The 22,888-nt window shown below is 42.2% G+C and overlaps 3 protein-coding genes across 3 annotated transcripts; 2 read left to right on the forward strand and 1 right to left on the reverse strand.

Moving 5' to 3' along the window:
• Positions 1-918: 918 nt before the first annotated feature.
• On the reverse strand, positions 919-4,796 carry ccdc157 (coiled-coil domain containing 157). The gene is made up of 10 exons (XM_051422021.1): positions 4,542-4,796; positions 3,862-4,012; positions 3,079-3,772; positions 2,923-3,000; positions 2,626-2,795; positions 2,345-2,521; positions 2,098-2,263; positions 1,685-1,824; positions 1,464-1,537; positions 919-1,359 (listed from the first exon to the last, which is right to left on the reverse strand). The coding sequence occupies exons 1-10, from the start codon at positions 4,787-4,789 to the stop codon at positions 1,110-1,112; spliced, it is 2,148 nt and encodes a 715-aa protein (XP_051277981.1). The 5' UTR covers positions 4,790-4,796; the 3' UTR covers positions 919-1,109.
• On the forward strand, positions 4,770-10,110 carry sf3a1 (splicing factor 3a, subunit 1). The gene is made up of 16 exons (XM_051422019.1): positions 4,770-4,937; positions 5,063-5,143; positions 5,932-6,041; positions 6,124-6,325; positions 6,440-6,691; positions 6,787-6,861; positions 6,951-7,101; positions 7,197-7,393; positions 7,568-7,685; positions 7,776-8,083; positions 8,178-8,423; positions 8,522-8,729; positions 8,854-9,008; positions 9,337-9,438; positions 9,537-9,608; positions 9,707-10,110. The coding sequence occupies exons 2-16, from the start codon at positions 5,096-5,098 to the stop codon at positions 9,806-9,808; spliced, it is 2,346 nt and encodes a 781-aa protein (XP_051277979.1). The 5' UTR covers positions 4,770-4,937; positions 5,063-5,095; the 3' UTR covers positions 9,809-10,110.
• Positions 10,111-11,868: 1,758 nt separating this feature from the next.
• Positions 11,869-22,459, forward strand: LOC127376006 (TBC1 domain family member 10A). The gene is made up of 9 exons (XM_051422470.1): positions 11,869-12,522; positions 14,449-14,548; positions 15,841-15,948; positions 16,345-16,451; positions 16,583-16,697; positions 17,789-17,854; positions 18,349-18,538; positions 18,642-18,796; positions 19,864-22,459. The coding sequence occupies exons 1-9, from the start codon at positions 12,341-12,343 to the stop codon at positions 20,380-20,382; spliced, it is 1,542 nt and encodes a 513-aa protein (XP_051278430.1). The 5' UTR covers positions 11,869-12,340; the 3' UTR covers positions 20,383-22,459.
• Positions 22,460-22,888: the final 429 nt, after the last annotated feature.

Consider the following 22,888-nt stretch of genomic DNA (forward strand, 5'->3'; position numbering starts at 1 on the left):
GGGTTGGCATCGAACCCAAATAACTGTGGTGAAGACTCAGCCGTTGTATATTGGGCCCCAAAAGTACTGATTAGTTTATCAGTACAACAGCAATTGTCTCTTCATTGCACAACTTGATTTTCGAATATACATGACACACCAACAGGACTAAATGCCATATAAGCAGCACTGATATAAAGAGCTTAAGACTAACTTCAATTACATGCTTGATGACACAACTGTATAGTTAAACCAATTTAGGGCTTAACCCTTCGGGTCATGTGCTGTCGTTTAAGTGAATGAAATGATAGATCAGGTGTTTGTTCAGTGAGAGTTTGCAGTTTGTTGTGTTCAGTATTTGACAGGTTGATGAACACACAGCTACAAGAACAAATACAAAATGTGTTTGACTTCAACAGCTCTGACACAAGCTAAGTCTCTTGGGCTCCCTATTAGACTCAGATTACACAACTGAGCTCCTGACATCTCAAATTTCAGCTCTGCAAAACAAGCCTCATGACGTGTGGTGCAAATCCAAAAATGAGAAGCGTCAACTCACAGTGATCTGCAGTATGTGTTCATCTTCATCACTATTGAGGATTTACTGATTTACTGGTTATCTTGGAGGGACTGAAATAAAAGGTCTGTGGTGATTCAGCAGAGCATGAATACTGCAAGCACTTGCGTTTCCATGGAAACTCTCATTCCCCACCTTTGTCAGATATAAAGCACTATAAAAGCTGTCAGCACACCTGTCCCTGTGTCTTTGTCTGTGTGGCATTCAAGGTTGTACAAACCGCCCATTTACTCAGAACCATGTGACTCATCCGCTGGGAAGGTTACCCATTCAGATACAGGTTTGTTTGCAGATCATATATCCCGAAAGCTAATATGCAACAGCCACCAACGCACTGTTTTAATAGCAGTCAAATAATAGTCTTATTTCTATATATCCGCAGTAAGTTTATTATAGTTATATTCATATACACATAATGAGATAGCACTGGTAACTGTCATAAGTGTACATAATGACATGACATTAATGTAGGGAAAGTGCCTTTATGAGCCACGTAGCTGTTGCCTTATACAAAGCCGAGTTCTTTCTCTCTCCATCTGAAAGACTCAGTGTTTCATTTCCTCCTCTGATTCGAGCTCTTGGAGTGAGAGAGTAGAGAACCACTGCGTGTTCTCGTGTGGCTCTTAGCAGCGGCGGAGCCCGAGTTGAGGTGGAGGGTTTGAAGGTGAAGTTGCATGGACGAGGGGGAGGCGGCGGCGGTGGACACGCGATCCTCCGACCCAGCTGACTCCAGACCACTTTCCCCCCGTCTTGCTTCCTTCCCTCTGTTACTGTATCCCAGCCGCGTTGCACTGCTGCTCTGTCTGTGGTACAAAGGAGGAATAAGGCCATAGTGGAAACACGGTTGGACGATTAAGCATTTATAAAAATGGATGCTTCTGTAACATTTCTAACAAATCGAACTTACAAGCGGCTGTTCTGTGTTTGTGTCGGGTGATTTTGTTGTTTTTCTGCTGTAGTGCTGAGCAGAGGTGACGTCTCCTAGTGATAAAAAAAGTTTTCATATAATTTTCAAAAATCCACAAAACCAACATCTAACAGCTGAATGTACTTTTTCTTCAAGTTCATTCATGTGTAATACACATAAATTCACATATTCTCACACATGTAAATTTGAATCCGTCCTACCCTGCCGGCATCATTTTGTGTCCTTTCCCTCAGTTTCACAAGGCTGGTGTGCAGGGTGATGTTTTCCTGCTCCAGAACTTTCATACGAATGTTATTTGCCTGCAATTGTCGCTCCATATCCAAAAGCACGTTTCCCGTACCTTGAAAATACGCAATAAACAACATGGAAACACTTACAACATGACTGCAGTACTAAAAAAAGGAGACAGCTAGGAAATAAATGACCAGATACATTATTCATGCTTTGTTTTTCCGAGTCGTGCGTGTGGTTTCTGTGTGTATACCAAAGAAAATGAAGCTAGCTGGTGCAAACACCACTGAGTTTTATGTACATAAGTTTAGGTAATGTCAGTCAGTGGGTAATTCATGCAAGACACTAATATTTTACAGACAGATAATAAATAACTGCCTACTCTGTGGTTGGGCCTGCAGGGGGCTGAGCTCTGGGAACGCCACCAGCACCCTCTCCCTCTCCATCAAGGTTTGCACGTATTCCTTCAGCTCAGCCACGCTGTTCTTTAGCTCGCCTACGTGTGTTTCAAGTGTCTGCTTCTCCTTCTGGAGCTCTAAACACAGGTCCTGTTGAAAAGAAGCATCACAGCATGAGGTTTAAAAGTCTTTATTATGGAAAATGCTGGCCGTTTGGTACTAAAGGCCTACCTGCTGTTGAGCGAGCCGGGCCTGCACTTTTTCCTTCTCCTCTGACACCTGTTGTAGCTGATTGTGCAGGTCGATCTGTCTCTCCTCTCTTTCTCCCAACTGCCTCTGCAGCTCTTCACACTCTTCGTCGAGAGCGTCAACTCTCTTTAACAAAGATGTCTGCTTGGCCTGCATTGACTGGATGCACGACAACAACAACAAAAAAGAGTCCGTGGTGGGGGGGGGGGTCATGGTCTCCAGCTGGAAACAACAAATAATCCTGTGTTTGTCATGACACTGACCTCTTGCTGGCGACAGGCGCTGTGGTACTTGGCGGCCTCTTTGTCAAGGTTGAGCTGAGTGTCTGAGATTTGACTCTCTAGCTGCTGGATCCTTTGCTGTAGTTTACAACGGGCGTCTTCCTCAACGTGAAAGGTCCTCACTTTCTCCTGCAGCACATTCTTCTCACATTCTAGCATAAAATAAAGTGACATATCACACATATCAGGTCATTTTATGTGTATGACTAAAACATTTCATACAATTCTGCAAACTATGAATATTAAAAGAAGGGTTGCTTGATGGTAAACTGTCCTTACCAAGTGCTTCTAATGTGTCTTGCTGTACTGCTACTTTCTCTTTCAGTCTGGAATTACTCTCCTCCAAGCTCTGAGTTTCTGTTACAAAAGTATTAAAAATATTAGTAGTGTGATCTCACCGAGTTCCCATCACATTCATTTGTGAATCTTCTGCACCTCTCCTGAGTTGTTGCTGCTCCTCTTGCAGCCTTTGCTCTGTTTCTTTCATTAATCTCTGTGCTTTCCGCAGTGAAAACTCCAGCTGGACTATGTTTGCTTGGTGTTTTTCCGTCTGATCCCTGAACTCTTTCTGGGCTCTTTCCAACCGAGACCTCAATCTCTCCCGCTCCGCTTCTGCTGCCGCTAGTCTTTCATTTAGAGGCTGCACCGTACCCCGCACATCTTGAAGGTGCTTTGCCAGCCGGCGCAGGTCCCTGAGCTGCTCATTGGCCCACTGGGCGACATCACCTGCTGTCATATGTCCCAGCTCCAGGGTGTCCTCCACTGCTACTAAGAGCGGCTGAAGAGATGAGGGCAGGCCCTCACTCTGGAACAGTTCTATCAAAGCATCTCCTGTTTTTCTCAATAAGGATTGGACTTGGTGACACGCATCGCAGGGAGCGAGGGATGATTCAACCGTCTGGCAGCTTACATTGTGGCTGTCGACTTTAGGATAGCTGTTGTGGCTAGGGCTGGAGGGTACGTGATTCTGGGGGAAAACTTGTGGTGAGGAGCTTTTTGAAGACCGGGCAGATGAGCAATGTCTGCAGAAGTCACTCCTTGAGCTCAGTTGGAGGGAGACAGATGACGCCGTCTCATCACTGTCAAATGCCTTTTCTTTTGTCTGCTTCTTGATGTCTTTGTAGCCCCCCTAAAAGAAGATTGGAAAGAAACTATCTCCATCAGTTTGTTAATATTTTAAATTGTTTTATCTTCACTTAAATCAAGCAGTTTGCCTACCTTAAGGCTGGCAAATTGGACTAAATTACTCCAGTAGTTTCTGACAATAAGACCAACTGACAGGCATCCTCTCTGCTGGGTTTGTTCTCTCCTGTGGCTGCAACTAATTTGCTCAACATAAGCATTGAAGCTTTGTAGAAGAAGGAGCAGTCTTGTCCAGGGAGAGCAGAGAGGAAAGACAAGGCTTGTGTTAGTCATTAAGAGATATTTGTTAATGTGACATATCTGTAAATCCATCACACTGTTTTAAAAAATGTAAATATCATCACTCATACACAGTCATGCATATATGTGTGTATGTGTGTGTTGTTATTGTTCTTCCTGTATACATGCCTATTTCTGTGTATGTACATTGAGAGCAATGTAAAACCTGAGTTAAATTACATGTACCTATATGTGTACCTGCTCAGCAGAAGTGATTTTAGGCTGTTCAATTTAATTCAAAGGGGCTTTATTGGCATGGGAAACATGTATATACAGATTATTAAGAAAATAATGAGAAGAAGAACTTAAAATAAAGTAGAAAAAAATATAAAAGTAGACCTAAACAAGTGAGAACTTTCATGTTGGGCAGCAAGATATGCCATCATCCATAAATCTGTGATTACAAAGTTTAATTTGTTAAAAAAAAAAAAATGTCCCTTATATTATTAAATGTTTTACATTGTAGGAGGAATTACCTGTCAATCACCAGCTCCAGTAACACAATGTGGGAGTGCTGGTTGAATGCATCCTCCCCATCCACAAAGTCATACTGCTCCAGTAGAACAACCATGTCCAGATTACAGGAGAGTTTATCGGGGAACTTCCAGGAGGAGAAGCGGACCGGTCCGGTTCTAGAAAAGACGTCCAGGGTCGCACCTTGAAGGTCGACGAGGTCTTTTCTGAGGCTTTCGATACAGTCCTGGCGGCCCAAGAACTGACTCATGTCTCACAAGCTAGCGTATAAACGTTTCTTTCTTGTTGTCTAAGCATCTCCCTGGCAACTTCGAAAGTAATACTACAAGTCCCATAATGCTTTGCGGCGTGTTTCCGGAAGTAGTAGACCTCCATTGGGTCAACCGAAGCGCGTCGCGGTGAGTTTCCAACTACTAGCAAATTTAGCCTTTTAGCCGGTATAAATTGCGTTTCCAACATAATATACGGTATAGTAAGTGTCTTTAAAATACGTATACTATTGTTGTCGGTTGGGTGTTTGTAGGTAACTTCCAGTTTCCCGTAAGAAGACACAGCCATGTCGCCTGGGCCTGTTCAAATTGTTCAGCCGGAGTCCAACAACAAGGTGATTATACCGCTGCAAGTTAGCAGTGGAGCTAACGTACTTCTACTGTGGGGGCAAAGTAATGAGCAGTTAACTTACACTTACTGTGAAATGTCTCTATGAATGTGAATTTTAGAGGAGCTACGGTCTGTCTTTGGATCACCACCACGAAGCGTAAAGCCTGTTTGTTAGATTTATTTGAGGTTGTTGGATGGAAGTTGAACTGCTGAGACTTTTTCCCTCCCTCCAACACTTCTGAGGAGTAGCAGAATTTGGTGTATTTGTTTAAAAAATATATATGATTTAGTGAATAGTAAGTAATCACTAACTTAACTGTAGACACCAGCTGACCATTATGCATGTTACAGTGAAATATGTGCATTATTCTCAGTAACCAAGATAATATTATACTAGAAAGCCGGAGCATAGTGAAGGGTAAACCCAAGTAAACTTACTAGCTTACTAATCTATTTCCAGATAAAGTGTATCTGTACTACACTTGATCCCTGCTAGGAAGTAATATTGCTCCGACTGCCACAAACTAAGATCCATTTATCCATTTTGTATCAGGATGGTGGCAGAAACATTACTGTCAGATAGCCCAAAACACCTGCAAACAAAACTAAAGCTGGAGTGATACCAAAAGGGTTAAAGGGGGTATTTTATGATTTGAGCTTATGTGTTGGTAGTGGATCAGGAATAGTAGATGTGACATGGCCATGGTACAAAGTCTGAATGCAATGGATGCTTGTTTTAAATTTTTTTAATACTATTTTCTTGCTTCTAACAAATGTAAATTTTGTCAACAGAACGATGCACCACCAGAAGAAACCCCGGCTACCAAACCCATCGTCGGTATCATATATCCGCCTCCTGAGGTCCGAAACATAGTCGACAAGACAGCCAGCTTTGTCGCCAGGTTAGTTATCCCATGTGTCAACTGTACAGTCTCAATTGGATCTTATGTCTTATGATTCAACTAATTCCGTGTCATTTTACAGGAATGGGCCTGAGTTTGAAGCAAGAATCCGTCAGAATGAGATCAACAATCCAAAGTTTAATTTCCTCAACCCTAATGACCCCTACCATGCCTACTACCGTCACAAAGTCAATGAGTTTAAGGAGGGCAAAGCACAGGAGCCGTCTGCAGCGGTGCCTAAGGTCATGCAGCAGGCCATGCAGCAGGCCCAGCTTCCTCAAAAAGTAAGACATTGCATTTCATTCTGCTCTTACTTTTAGGTTTTTTATTGCACATAATTTGCAGTATTTGTTACCTAACTAAAATAACTAATATTCTATATTTCTTTTTGTCAATAGGTGCAGGTGATTCAAGAGACAGTTGTCCCCAAAGAACCTCCTCCTGAGTTTGAGTTCATTGCGGATCCTCCATCAATCTCAGCATTTGATCTGGACGTCGTCAAGCTCACTGCCCAGTTTGTTGCTCGCAATGGCCGCCAGTTTCTCACTCAGCTCATGCAGAAAGAACAGAGAAACTACCAGTTTGACTTTTTGCGGCCACAGCACAGCCTTTTCAACTACTTCACCAAACTGGTTGAGCAGTACACTAAGGTGACCTGACAAATTGTGCCTGTCTGATATTATTGTTTCTCTTTGTTTGGGCGGTGTTGCTAAACTGTATCTCGATCCTGTCTTTCAACCTGTAGATTCTGATCCCTCCCAAAGGCCTACTGACCAAGCTGAAGAAAGAGGCTGAGAATCCAAGAGAGGTTATGGACCAGGTAATCCCCTTAAACTGTGACTTTATCAGACTAAGCACTTAAAAGCATGTTGCCCATGTTAATGAGCTGTTCTGCTGCACAACCATCAGGTGAGGTACCGCGTTGAGTGGGCAAAGTTCCAGGAGCGTGAAAGAAAGAAGGAGGAGGAGGAAAGAGAGAAAGAACGTGTGGCATATGCCCAAATCGACTGGCATGACTTCGTAGTGGTTGAGACGGTGGATTTCCAGCCCAACGAACAAGGTAATAAAACCACAATAATTCTAATCTATAAACGTGCAAGCTAAATGCAGCAGAACAGAATAATTTATCTGTATTTGGCATTTCTCTCTCCTCAGGCCACTTCCCCCCACCTACCACACCAGAGGAGCTCGGCGCTCGCATCCTGATCCAGGAGCGCTACGAGAAGTACGGAGAGAGCGAGGAGGTGGAGATGGAGGTTGAGAGTGAGGATGACGATGACGATCGGGAGGCTCGGAACAGCGGCCAGCCCTCACAACCTGATCAAGATACACAAGTGCAGGACATGGATGAGGTAAACTGTCCTTTTATGACCAATTGTAGGCTGCTTTATTGCAGTAATTTCATTTATTTATTGGTCTGTTGCCCCTGTTTTGGTGTAGCCTTTGTTTGCTCACCTTTAGCTTGACAAAGAAATAAAATAGGTGCTGGTAACCACATCTCATTCCTCCCTTCCTGCTTTTCTCAGGGATCTGATGATGATGATGACGGCATGAAGGCTCCACTGCCACCAGACAACCCTATGCCACCCCCACTGCCCCCAACTCCAGACCAGGTTATTATCCGCAAAGACTACGACCCCAAAGGTAACACATGCTTCTATTATATAAGCAAATTTCTGTGCATTACAAGCTATTACTATGTACAGTGTGTCTAATGTTGTCTTTTCCTCACAGCTTCCAAGCCTCAGCCCTCAGTTACAACTCCAGATGAGTACCTCATCTCGCCAATTACTGGTGAGAAGATCCCGGCCAGTAAGATGCAAGAGCACATGCGTATCGGTCTGCTGGATCCACGCTGGCTGGAGCAAAGGGACCGCAGCATCAGAGAGAGGCAGACCGAAGATGAGGTCTATGCTCCTGGTTTGGATATCGAGAGCAGCTTGAAACAACTGGCTGAGAGGCGTACCGATATCTTCGGTGTGGAAGAGACAGCCATCGGTAAGAAGATTGGTGAAGAGGAAATCCAGAAGCCAGAGGAGAAGGTGAGAGCAGTTGTTGGTTTGTGTTGCTCAGTTTGGGGTTTAATGAAATTGAGTCAACGCAGAGTTTTCATCTTTAAAACTTTAATGTTACCAGGTTACTTGGGATGGCCACTCAGGAAGCATGGCGCGTACCCAGCAGGCTGCACAGGCCAACATCACTCTGCAAGAGCAGATCGAGGCCATTCACAAGGCCAAAGGACTGGTGGGAGAGGATGATACTAAGGAGAAAATTGGTCCAAGCAAGCCCAGTGAAATTCATCACCAGCCTCCGATGCCCTCCGGTGCATCCATGTTGCCTAAACCCAATCCTCCAATGACATCTATGCCCCGCCCACCCTCTGTGAGTTACTTGAAAAAAAAAAAAAACCAGACAATTGGTAACAAAATGTGATCATGAATATTCAACTAATAACCTATGAACGTGTTCTCTGTAAACAGTTGGCCCCTCCAGTGCGCACCACTCTCCTGTCTGCTGTACCTGTACTCCCAAGACCACCTGTGGCTCCTGTGGTGCGCCTTGCATCAGGACAAGTTCTAGCACAAATGCCTCCCATGATTCCCACCTCCCGCATCAATGTGGTCCCCATGCCACCATCAGCACCTCACATTATGGCCCCCAGACCACCTCCCATGGTTGTTCCAGCTGGTAAGATGACATTCAATATCAATATGAATTGTAGAGGAAATGAAAACTAATTTGGTAACTGAACCTTTTGTTAACCTTGTTCATTATTTTGAATTCAAATAACTGCTTCTTATTCTTCCTCCAGCATTTGTCCCTGCTCCTCCAGCACCACAACCCCCAAGCTCTGCCCCTGCTCCACCATCCCACCCACCCCCACCTCATGAGGATGAGCCAGTCAACAAGAAGATGAAGACTGAGGACAACCTTATTCCAGAGGAGGAGTTCCTCCGTAGAAATAAGGTTTGTTATAGCAATGGAATCTCATTAGTTTATTATACTAATAGTTAATGGCTCGAAATACAGCAGTCAAACTTTGATTTGAATCGTTGTTCATGTGAGTAAATGTTTATGAACACAGGAGTAATGTAGACCTGTATATATTTTCAATTGTTGCAGCTGTGAAACACTGTTCATTGATAAACCAACCAACTCACACATCTTATAAATTATAGATTTAGCTGTAATGCATATGGTCAGGTTTCTGATTGGGCCTATAACACACATAAGTTCATCCTGTTCTCTTGTTGTAAGTTGCTCTGTCTTAACCTGAGCCATGTTTTCTTTTCAGGGTCCTGTGGCGGTTAAAGTGCAGGTCCCCAACATGCAGGACAAGACCGAATGGAAACTGAATGGCCAAGTGCTGAATTTCACCGTCCCACTCACAGATCAGGTATGCAAATGTTGGCTTATTGTCTCTGTGTTTTTAGTGAGTGTATGCCAGTGCATCTACCGCATACTTATGGACATGCAAATGCAATCTCTCCATAGGTGTCTGTCATTAAAGTCAAAATCCACGAAGCTACGGGCATGCCAGCAGGAAAACAGAAGTTACAGTATGAGGTAAACTATTCTTTTAAATCCTCTTTTAACCTTAATGTTCCTTTTAAACCTTTAAATTAACTTGAGTGAATAATATGGGTTTTTTCTTTTCATTTTAGGGCATTTTCATTAAGGATTCAAACTCCCTGGCTTACTACAACATGAGCAACGGTTCAGTCATTCACTTGGCACTGAAGGAGAGAGGTGGAAGAAAGAAGTGAGCCATGCAGCAAGAAGGAAAAGATTATTCTTGTGTATGTTATGTCCTAACCCTGTCACGTTATTTTAGTTGAAAGATAATTGTATTGTGCTTTTCTTACAAATTTTGTGAAAAGTATGAACTTTCTTTAATGTGACTGAGAATGCTAAATGAATGATACTGTACTCTGTACGACAGCCATGGCTTCACACTATTGTTTCCGCTCTGGATTTGTTCATGATGATACACCGTATTAGTAACTTGTAAGAACATGTAGAGCCCCGTAATATTCACCCATTTAAATAAAGGAATAAAAAATCCAAATCTGCTTTTGTTGCTTCATGATGTGTAAAGATAGAAACTGGTTAATAACAATGTGATTAACTACAACAACATGGATTAATGCAGGTTCAGTAGTGGCTTGCGACTTGGAAAACCAACTTGCAGCGTCATATTGCGTGACACTAGTTGGCTACTAATCTCTACTAAATTACGCGGGAAAACAAAAGCTTACAAGATTTCTTAAAAGGACAATTGTATTCACTCCTGTGGTTTCCAGATCCACCATACAGGCGTAATGGACAAGGGTGTGACATGTAACAAGAAGTAGGTCATTGTTCAACACCTACATACAAATCGTTAAGCTACAGACTGCTTCATATTGAAGATGATCCACATTGTAACAGGCCACGTAATGTCAGACCAGATTTAAGTTTAATCACATGATCCACACCCAGAAAACTGCTGCAGCATTTATTTCAGCTCATATAAACGAGGAAATATAGCTCAGGATAAGTGGTGTATAGTAAATACTACAGTGAGTAGTTACAATCGGATATACTATTATATAGTACTGTTGATCCCTCAGGGGTATATTTGTTTCATTACAGTTGCTTAAAGTGCTCACACAAGACATTAAAGAGTATAAAAAAGAATAATATAAAATGTTAACATTGTATTATATATTACAACATTTAACATTTTATAAAGAAAATACTATATATATATGCATATGTACATACATCTATACATATATACCATTGACAGTATATATACATACATAAGAATAGAGAATATAAGAGTCTGAAGTATGTATCACTTTACACTTTTGCACATTTTTGCACATTTTGCACATTTGAAAGTGTGACTTTAAACTGCACATTTTGAGGCAGCACTAGCTCAGTGTGGGGGCTTGGGAACCGGAGGGTCGTGGGTTCAAGTCCCACAGACCACAAAATATGGAGTGTGGACTGGTAGCTGGAGTGGTGCCAGTTTCACCTCCTCAGCACTGCCAAGGTGCGCTTGAGCAAGGCAACCTAACCCCAAGCCTGCTCATGGGGTGCTGTTAACGTTGCAACCCCTATCACTCCACCATCTCTCTCCCTGTTTGCATGTCCACAAGTGCATGAAGTGTGTATTTCAGCCTGTGTGTTCTTCTTCTTCTTTACACTTGCCATTTTTGCACATTTTGCACATTTGAAAGTGTGACCTTAAACTGTACATTTTAAACCTTAATATATATATATATACATAAAAAAAAAAAACTTCCCTCTCACCCTCTTGGGGTGGTATCTGTGTCATCCTCAAGCTCGGGTCCTCTACCTGGGAGTTTGAGGGTTCTGCGCAGTATCTTATATATATATATGTATATATATATATATTTCTTATATATATTGTATATCTATTACATCTGGAGTATATGTAATGAAGGTGGGATTATTAAAGTATTTCTGATTCTGATTATATACAATATATGACTATGAATGTGAATTTAAAGACAGAAGTATCTGTATACTACAGATACATAACAGCAGTGTAATGACTACTGATAATGTTGAGAGCTGAATCCTTGACATTTATATTATTAGAATAATAATATAGATTATTGCACATCAGTTCATCTAAATTGGTGGTTCACTTGGAGATCTTGCTCTGCAGGTGAATTGCAGTGCAGGAGAAAATAAGTGCATGTAGTGCATTGACCCCCCACCACCACCCCCACCCACCAGCAGCACCCCCCCCACCCACCAGCAGCAGACATTAGAGTAAGTTGTTCTGACTGCAGCCACTAGGGGGGTTTCAGTGACACCAACCCCGGACGGCAGGCTGTCTCGCTGCCTGGTCGAGGCAAACAATCTGTCTAACACACTCGGGATGACAGGACAGCGAGACAGGACGCCGTTAGCCGAGAACATGATACACTAACATGTTCGCCAGCTGACAGAGTTGGTTAATGGCTAACTATGAAAGAGAAGCGGACAGTATCGCGTTAGTTTGACGGTGGGCTCATTATAGAAAGAGGGTTTTTTTTCGGGCAGTGGAGGCTAACAAGCTAGCTAGCTTATGTTAAAACCTCGAATAAGTTAACCGATTTACCAGAAGAAGTTGTCGGGAAAGTTGTTTTTTTTGTTTTAAACTCTAGTCGAGAAATCATGGCGTCGATGCTGTTAGTTTGGACAACATATGCGGAGGAGGAGTTTTGACTTTTGGGCTGTCAACAAAGCTCGCTGACGTTAGCTGTCCCGGCTAGCCTGCAGCTAGCGTCCTCGCTAACATGGCCAAAACAGAAAACGGCCGTCAGTCGGTGGACACAAGGAGTATCCGGACCATTAGCAGCAGCCACATTGACGATGAAAGCTCTTTGGGCTCAGACTCGGAGATCAATGGCTTCACCAGCGACAGGCAAACCGATAAATATGGATTTATCGGCGGGGCACAGCAGTACACGGAGGCGTCGTAAGTTTGGTTTGAACTCTGCAGTGATTCATTGCTTTGACTTCCATGTGTGTGTGTGTGTGTGTGTGTGTGTGTGTGTGTGTGTGTGTGTGTGTGTGTGTGTGTGTGTCCTCAGCTTTAACTGTAATGTTTTCTTAATTTAATCCACTTTGAGAAGTTGAGAGCAGGGTTAAAGTGTTTGCAGTTTTAATGTGGTTATGTTGACATAAGTTGTGTGTGTGTGTGTGTGTGTTTTAGTGTTGTTGTCTTGGTGTCTCTCTGCACAACAGAGCTCCCAGCCAGCTGCGTGGCACGATGTGTTATTTATGCCTCACACACACACACACACACACACACACACACACACACACACACACACACACACACAATGTGGTGAATATGAACGCTAGATGCAGGCACTTTGAGATGGATTGAAAAAAAAAAAAACCTGCAGGCTGTGGGTAGAAACAGATTGCATGTAACTAGATTATTAATAAGCATCCCCCCCCAAAAAAAGGTATCTGTAATGCGTTACAGTTACAGGTAAGAGAAGTAATCAGATTACAGTTACAGAATTTAAAATGCATAGTTTTCTAGGACATATTTTATTTTTATTGTTATTTATTTTAATCCAAAAGTAATGTAAAGTAATCAAGTTGCGTTACTTTTATATTGTGATACTTGGATTAGGTTACTGACCACATTTTTTAACAGTTAATAAGTAATTATGTCAGTTACATTTTTGTTGTTGATCAGAAAGTAACGGAAAGTAATCAAGTTACGTTATATTTATATTGTGATACTTGGATTAGGTTACTGACTTAATTTTTTAATAGGTAATTAAGAATTAGGAATAGCCTCACAACCCTGATAACATGCAGCATAATTCTCCATCACGTAAACCATTTGCTCATGCAGATATTACTTGCTGCTCAGTTCGTTAGTGGGGAAAGCAGCAAAAGCAAATTCACACTGTCTTTTTTGTTCCGTTTTCATTTGAATTAAATTATTCATAGCCTTTGTGAGCGAGTTGCTGTTTTGTTTTTCTAAGAAGGGCACTTCTTTCTTCCCCTTTTCATTGGGGGCCTTGAGCCTACATTAAGAGTACTGAAATGAGTGAGGAGTGAGTTAAAGTTGTGCCAAGCACTGGCTGCCTGGGAGCTTCCTGTTTTCTGGAGCATTGGCAGACTCGGAGCCACAGCTCTGGTGCCCCGTTACTAGAGGGCCTCTTTTGGCTCCCAGTTTTATAGGTGGTCACAAACCCAGGGTTTAACTTACACTAGTTGGCAGTGATTGAAAGTAACTCATCGTCGCTTAAGGTCCATAGAGGCTGAAGCTGGTGTATAACATATTGTTGTACTGATCCCCAACATACAATATAGCCTACAACTTTTTTAGCTGCAAAAAGGGCTGTCCCAAGTTTAAAAAAAAACCTCTTTGAAGACGTTTGAACCCTACAATTACAGGCTTGTGCTGATGAGATAATAACACAGCTTAGTAAAGCATCAGACCTCATTCATAATGTAGGTTAGACTTGCTTACGTTTTCTTTTTTCTTTTTCTTCTGGAGAATATTATGTGCAGCCCTTACTTTTTTTTTCTTGCCTGTAAATGTTTTGAAGTTAAATTACATCACAAGACAGTCAAGTCCTCACTGCGGCTCTTTGAGGTTAAAACGGCTTTGCTATTAAAGGGGCTGGATCTGAGTTTGTGTCTTTTTATAGTCTCATCAAAACAAGGTAGTAGCTGTTAATTTTGACTCACTGCACAGTTTACTGACTGCATACGAGCGATGGCCACACACGCAGATCTGTCTGCCCACGCAGAAAGATGATGATGAAATAAGAGTAGATTTACATGTTGTTCAGTCTTATTTGCTTTATTATTGATTAAATGTGCATTATAAGTACATTGATCTTTCCTATCTTTTCCCTCTATGTGTCCCCAGAGCTAAGGATGTGCCTCCAGAGGTGCTCAGGCAAAGGGAGGTGAAGTGGCTGGACATGCTCAGCCACTGGGACAAGTGGATGATCAAGAGATTCAATAAGGTCAGCCCAACTCAACAACACAAAATGTCAGCTGGCTTGTTTGTATGCTCTGCACGGTGCTTGCCATGGGGATAGGTCAGATCTGTATTGGCTCAGTTTTTACCGAAGCTTTTATAAAGCGTGCATCTCAGCTCCACCAGCATTGTCTGCCGGCTGCAGTCTTTCCCTCCCGAGCAGTTTTGCACACATGATCAGACAAGGCAAATGGCATTGCTCAAGTATTTGATTGCACAAGGACAAGACTTTTGTGGACACATTGTTTGCAGCTTCACTTGTCTAGCTGGTTCTGTGTAAAACGCTCTCAGCAATGAGCACAGAGCCGCAATTTCACCTCATTTCCATGAGTCAGCAGCGGGGCAGGACACGACCCATCCCTTTATCGCTCCATGCACCATGTGACAAATTGACAGTCTCAGATTCAGGGTGGGGCTGTATTGACTTCCTATGAGACAACCATGTAATAAAGGTGCTGTGAGTGCAAACTATAGCTGTACTCAAATGCAAGACCAGCTATTCAGAGAGAAAAGCACCTCATGAGAAGAAGAAACGGTGTGTTTGAGCTGCAAGCAGTTTCCACATGCCTGTTGTTGTATGCAAAGGCTCAGTGAAGGGCAGTGAAGGTCAGGGTTTCTGTTCCCTTATTGTGCATCTTTGGTTCCCATAACTTTACAGCTAACATACTCTCCTTGGGGAAGTGTACCAGCTTTGTATCAGAAAAAAAAACAAATAAAAGAATCCAGAGATGGTAATGCAAATCAATCCAACACCAGTGTTAGTGGCACATTGGAACACTAGGATAAAATCTGTGTTTCAGTGTGACGTAAAAGTCACATGAATTCTGATATGACTGTACACACTGAGGGCAGATCTGACCTGTATCTGATTTGAACCATGTGTAAAAGTGGCCCAGCACAGGTGTAACTAGTAACAGAAATGATGAATTACTTCTAATAGTGTCCCAATTTTATTATTTACATCATCAATTATACTTCTTTGACTGAGTTTATTATCTGACTACAATTTTTCAAGAACTTTGTAGTAAATGTCTTGTTTAAAATAAAAGTTCCTGTACACAACAGTGAGCTGTTTCACGCTGGTTTGAACAGATGGCTGCAATTCACATGTATCTAAGAAAAGGAACCAATACCAAGAAACGGTTTTAGCGCTTTTACCACTGTCTGTACACACTGTACCAGCTTGTATAACACCTTTCTTGCTTGTGGTGAGCCATTGTCACGCGTTCCCTTTGTGTCCTGCTTTATTTGGTGAACCCACGTTCCTCTGTGGCTCAGGTGAGGCTGCGGTGCCAGAAAGGAATCCCTCCTTCTCTCCGAGGCCGTGCATGGCTCTATCTGTCAGGGGGGAAGATGAAGAAAGAGCAGAACCAAGGAAAGTTTCAGGTCAGAGAGGTGTCTCTTTCACTTCCTCTTTACTGCTTTATGCTACTCATTTTATTTTTAAAATTAATTTGAAATTACTGAAAACTGTGGCCATGCCATCACTGTTACTTTCTCTGGTTGAGAACCTTGATGTGTTATATGCAGGGTGGAGACACACACACATTCAGTTCTGTAAGTTGAGAAAATGTATAATGAAATGCTGTTTAAGAGGTAATAATACAGCTTAATTTAGTATTCAAGATCGTGAAAAACAAATATTTTGAAGAACTATTTCTGTGTTGAGTGGATTTTACAAAATATCCACTTCCTGAATTGTTCCAGTTTTAGAAGCACATTATCTAAATGCTGTCAGTGTGTAATACAGAGATCTCACAGTCTCCTGCATGTCTTTGTCAGGAGCTGGATAGCGAAGCCGGGGACCCCAAATGGTTGGATGTGATTGAGAAAGACCTCCATCGACAGTTTCCTTTCCATGAGATGTTTGTGTCACGGGGAGGGCACGGGTATGCTCACGATGTGACATCACGCACTGGATTTAATGACAAAGTCCTCTTTGACAATCACTTTGACTGTTGTGTGTGTGTGGTGTGTGTGTGTGTGTGTGTGTGTGTGTTGGTGTTTTGACCCTCCGCAGGCAGCAGGACCTGTTCCGTGTTCTTAAGGCCTACACACTGTACCGACCAGAGGAGGGATACTGCCAGGCTCAGGCTCCCATTGCTGCCGTGTTGCTTATGCACATGCCTGCTGAGGTACACCTTCCCTCCACTGCACTACATCATATGAACTGTCTTTGGTGTGAGTCTACTGTGATCTTACGCCGGTGGGCTTTGTAGTACTGTGTTAGCTGTGGTTGTCTTGGCTAATGGTAAAAGACAAAGTTCAGGAGGTTTGTTATTATTTTGGTCTTTAAAAGTGAAACCCTTCAATAGAAATCACACATGCTTTTCCTATCGTACTTTACTGCTCTGTTTTAATTTGTGACCTTGGACAAGTCTATTTTTAAGCTGAACAGCACAGAGACAGACTGTACAGATGATGTCATCTGGAGAGAAATCCTGGAGCTGCTCCAGAGACTGAATAATAGCTAAACTCTTAAATGTTTTGACAGCCGCCATCGTGATGTGTTTGAGTTGTTTCAAACAAAACTGTATGAACCCAAGGAGTAATCCTCTAATTGTGTTTTAAAAAAAGTTTCATTTCAGTTCCAAGCTTAGTTGTATGGCTTGTAAATATTATCTACTGATCTACTTATCTATAGACTATTATTTGTGAGTTTTTGAAGTAACAGAGCTCTAAAGAGGCAAGTTTATTAGACTTTAAAAAATGCAAAATTATAGAATATATCGAGGGTAAGTTCTCTGTTTGTCATAATTAAAGAATATCAGCAGTCACGAGTTATTGTATTATGTCAGAAGTCATATATGCAAACCCCTTAAAACCACATTTTCAAAGAGCACAGAGAAGCTTTACGCTTTCAGCAGATGAATGGAAAACTCTGCACATACATCATTCTGCACAGTGAAGCTCAAACATCCAACTGTAGGAACAAGAACAACATGTTTTTGACTGGAGGGGGACTTAACCAACTGAGATATGATTACCATTTACAGAATGTGGAGGATTTAAATGCTGCTGGCTTTTTTTTTTGACCCACCTTAGTGGTTGTGTTTAGTAACCTAATTAAGGCAGAGGAAAGCAAACGGCTAGGTTTGAGCTTTTTCCTTTTCTTATCAAACTTATTTCCTGTATTGACCTGCCTTCCCTGTGAACACACGGAAATGTATTGTAAAATGAACGGCTCTACGCAGTTTCCTGACATCATCTGTGTGTGTTTCCACAGGATGCCTTCTGGGGGCTGGTCCAAATTTGTGAGAAGTATCTTCCTGGCTACTACAGTCCCGGCCTGGTGAGTCTGAAACATGTGAAAGCATGCATGATGACATCAGCAGGTGTTGGAAATGCAGAGAGAATATTATTTCATCAGATTCTGCCGATCTAAGAACTATAATCCAGATAAACTAACTGGGCTTTTGTTGTGATAACAGTGAAACTGGAACACAGTTGTTGCTGCAGAATGGACAGTGTGACGCAGGGACTTACTGATGGGGCGTTGTCAGTCTTGTCAGACCATAATTTAATATTTGATTGCTTACTTGCCCAACATTATGATTAAACTATCTTGTGTAATTCATTTTGCCTGGTGGTTACAGTTCAACATTATTGTTTTTGTATTATATAATTCATTTTATTTGGAAACAAGACTTGTTTCCTCATGCATTCAGACTGATGTGTTTTTATTGGGTGAACATCCACATGCCTATCAGGTTTCAGGCCTGACAATACAGAGTACAATGGCTTTTGTTTTCTCTGTTAATGCTTTCCTATGTGTGTCTCTTTCAGGAAGCTATACAGTTAGATGGAGAGATCCTGTTCGCTCTGCTGCGACGTGTCTCCCCGCTAGCCTTCCGCCATCTGGAGAAACACAAGATCGACCCCATCCTCTACATGACTGAATGGTTTATGTGTGCCTTCTCCAGGACGTTGCCTTGGGCCTCTGTGCTGCGTGTCTGGGACATGTTCCTCTGCGACGGTAAAGGCTTCCAGCACTGTAGTTGCGGTGGTGCCAGATGTTGTAGACGAACAGTTACATACTCTGTGATACTTAGTTAACCTGGCTCTTCTCCCTCTCCCAGGAGTGAAGATAATCTTCCGGGTAGGTTTGGTGCTGTTGAAGTGCATGCTGGGGACCCGGGAAAAGCTGAAGGCCTGCCAGGGCCAGTATGAAACCATGGAGCTCCTCAGGGCCATAGAGCCTCGATACATGCAGGAGGGCTTCCTCGTCCGAGAGGTAACAGCAGAGGAGTAGCAACATGTTAGAGTGATGATCCTTTATCCAAGTCAATTGTTGGCAAACATTCACTCAGCCTAATTGTCCCTGCCCCCACCAGCTAGAGGATTTAAATGAATCCAAAAACTGTGTTTATGCCACCCAAGTGCTGGGCCACGCATAATACTTCCTCATATCTTTCCTAATCTATGGCTGGAATGTCAGTTAATTAAAACTTAAACCCAAATTACTCAGTTGCACATTTTTCATGCACTGACTTGTCACACATTAAAGTGCATTTGTTCTCATATAAACAACGCTAACCCTTTAAGGAGGCAATATGGATGTTGTTGTTGATTAGTTAGAAAATGCAACAAGAAACAGAACTTTATTTACTTTTGTCTTCCTGCACAGTCTGTCCGATTACAGCTAGAGACAATGTGATCTGTGGGATGTAATTAAATAGAATCCTGCAGTTAGTAAATTTAGAAAAAGTAAGGGAAGTAAGAGTACGCATATTTCCCCTTTTTTCTGTTATTTATTTATGTCTCAGAATGTTTTTCCCCAGTTGTCCAACAAGAATAGCATCACATATAGCGGGCTGGGAGATGTACAAAAGCATATACTAAGATTTGCTTAAAACATGAACAGTCTTTGTTGATGACAAGAAGTCTTATTACACTGGCATAATCCTTTAATGGTGTAGTAGAGGGTTGAGTCACTGATGAACAACGGGCGTTCAGAAATGCAGCCGAGGAAACAGCAGAGGCTCTGAGAGTTAAAGTGACACAGAGACCAATTGACTGAGTGGTGGCTGCTCAGTGTCTGCTTCTTGTGCCAAGCTTTGTGTGAGTCTCTTTCCAGGCTAACAATACTGCCTCTTATATGAAGGGTTGTCTTGACTGCGAGTGACCATGCATCCACCCCGGCCCCGAGGCTCTCTGACATTTACTGAGTTCAAAGTTCAGACTTTTAACGCGATTGCCGAACATGGAAAGAACATACTGTTTTCTACACACTTCCTTTGAAAATGATACATGTTTAATGACTCCAGCTTTGACCCGGTGACGTATTTCTTCCTGTTGCAGATTCTGGAGGTGCCAGTGACAGCTCGAGAGGTGGAAAGAGAGCATCACACCCAGCTGAAGCGTTGGAAGAAGAACCGCGGCGAGCTGAATTTCAAGTCACCCCCGAGGATGCACGGCGCCCGGCTCATCATGTTGGCCGAGCCGCCTAGGCGCCAGGACCTGCTGCAGAACCCCACCATTCTACTTGAGATGCCTCAGCACAACACAAAGTTGAAGAAGGGGAAGGAGGAAAAGAACAGCAAGAAGAAGAACAGCATGAAGAAATCCAAGCCCATTGAGGAGATCCCTAATCCTTACTCTCTTCCCAACGACCCTCCGCCTCCACCCTCAGATCCACCAGCGCCACCTCCAGTCAGCAGCAAGACGCCGGAGACTGTGCCACAGGCTGCGCCACAGACTGAAACCAACTCACCTCACCAGCAGCAAGCACCGCCTACAGACCTTCCCCCTCCCAAAGAATCTCCTCTTCAGCGATCCACACAAAGCCTTAGCAGCACAGACCAGGATACATACCTGTAGCTCTACAGCAGTCAGTATGTGTGTGTATATGTATGTGTGTGTGTGTGTGTGTGTGTGTGTGTGGACAAAGCACCAGCACCCTTCAGCCAATGACCAGCCAGCCTTGCCAAGGTCACTATTATTCTATTGTTGGACTGTTTTGTACTCATTTATTCATTTTAGACACCATTTTGCCTACAATATTATTGGTATACACTAAAGCATTGTTGCTCAGTGTAAAACTACTTTGCTTACGCTATTGCGCCACGTGAAGCTGATGTTACCTCCTCTTGAAGCTTGACGCTCTAATTCAGACTATAAGTATTCTAGGGAGACACGTTACTGAGTTATTGGGAGCAGAGTCATTTCTTCAGTGAGCTTTCAAGGTTGAAATGGGACTAAAGAAACAATGAGGTGCCACTGCGTATGCAGTTTTTCTATACCTTTCCACTCAAATTCAACACTATTGAGAGCATTAGTAATACTGTGCAGCAGTGGGTGTAAGATACAAACTCCCTGCTTTACAACTTCTTGAGCCATTATGTTTCATGAGTAGTGTTGTCCACTAGAGGGCAGCCTCGCAGTGGTTTCAGCTGAAATTCCTGTTACATTACCCGTTAGTAGAGCTGATCACAGCAGGGTGGGGATTCCATTAAGGAAGTTTGGGAGGTGTTATTCTGACATTGAGCTTTGAACTTTCATGCTTTATATTCTTCATCATTTTCCTGAATCGGTGAAATTGAGTCACGCCACATTGTGTTCATGCAAGTCTTTTTCTACGAAGCGCTATTTATTTAAACAACAGATTAAAGAATATCTTTGTGCATGCCCTTTTAGTGCACACATGGTCACATTTTTTCAGCATCAGTTGAATTGATGTGGTTTAACTCTGTATAAACTCCAATATTCACTGTGCCAGGCACTTCCAGCCACTTTAGAGCTGCGGTAATTCATGTAAATTGGCAGAAGAGAGGAGAACACTGGACATTCCTCACTGTATGACACATTCCTGCCTTGTTAAAAGCTAATCAGTCTAAAAAGCTGTCTCTTGCCAAATGCAAATCTGTATAATGTATGTATTTGTGCATGTGTTTCCTGTAACACCTTGGACAGTGAGTGATTGCAAATCACCTAATGGTGCTGACCTTCCTCTTGGCGTTGCTTAAACACCCAGTTGGAGCCAGGAAGATCTTGTTAGTGTGTTGGGTCTATTTTCTTTTTAATATTTTGCTAGAATTTCCAAAGCAGATCAAGACTGTTGTTTTGAGATGACCTACGGCCGCTACCTGTGACCACACTTACTCCCTAAATACAGTCAAGAGGGATCATGTGACTTCAAGATTTATTTTGGGATATTTGTAATATTTCTCTTTCGAAGCGTTGGCTAATTGCTCTGGGAAATGTGGACACGTGCACAGGTTTGTGAGGGTTTTTTTTTTTTTCCAGAACGTTTTGGACAATCTTTTTATGTGGCGGTCCAAGTCTATTTTCTAACTTTCTTATAAAAGGTAAAGGGAGTTTTGACAAGCATACGCACACATGTGTATAATGTGTTTTGTGCATATAATTAATATAAAAAAAAAGTATCTGTAAAAAAATAAAAATAAATGCATGTTTGGTCAGTTATAAAAAGCAATGGGGTTTGAAAGGATAACACATTTTCAAGCAGTCACTCGCCTGTATGCTATAGTTTTTTTTAGTTGCCTATATTACACACCTCACATTTCGCTGTCATATTTTAATTTAATGCTCATTGTGTAGATATGACATGTAAAATAACAATTTGTTTTGTAATGAAATCTATTTTTCAATCTAATGCTATATTTTATTGAGCAGTTACAGGAACTGCAGAGGGGGACACCTCTAAATCATTTGACGTGTAGATCAGTATATCTTACATCAACATTTGTAACACTAGAAAGAAAAAAAAAAGAATCTGAAATTTGGGGGTAACTTTTGCAAATGTTTTTCTTACTCTAAAGACAGATTGCTATTTTAACATTCACATTAGGGTTACAGAAGAGATGTTTGACAACCGTGGGACAGTATGCATCATAATTTGTTTAAATTTGACAAATAAATCTTTGTTTAAAGCCAACTTATGCGTTTGATGTTTTATTGATTGCCAGAATGTGGGGAAATGGATACATTCTGCTTGTATAGACTTTGTTGTGTGTAACTACTTATTTCCCCCACTAGATGGCGCTCCAGAGACATCACTTTAAAATGGAGCAGTGGCTCCCAAAGTGGGTGCTTGTGTGGCTGGGTGGGAAATTGGCACCAGTAAACAGCCAAATGCTGGTGAAATATGACATTTCAGACACAAATAATAATAATTTGATATGGAGTGGCTGGTGAATTTGTGCATGTATCTAACAGTGGATGGTAGAAGTAATTTCCCACCCTGAATGACTGTCAGAATCACTATTTAAAAACCCCTCTTATATGTGCATTAAGGCCACAGCTAGGTTTGGTGAAGTGACATTATGTAGGCTGGGATCCAGGTCCAGCCCTCAGGATGTTTTCT

The sequence above is a fragment of the Dicentrarchus labrax genome, unplaced genomic scaffold (genome assembly GCF_905237075.1).
Source record: "Dicentrarchus labrax unplaced genomic scaffold, dlabrax2021, whole genome shotgun sequence".
Taxonomy (NCBI): Eukaryota; Metazoa; Chordata; class Actinopteri; family Moronidae; genus Dicentrarchus; species Dicentrarchus labrax.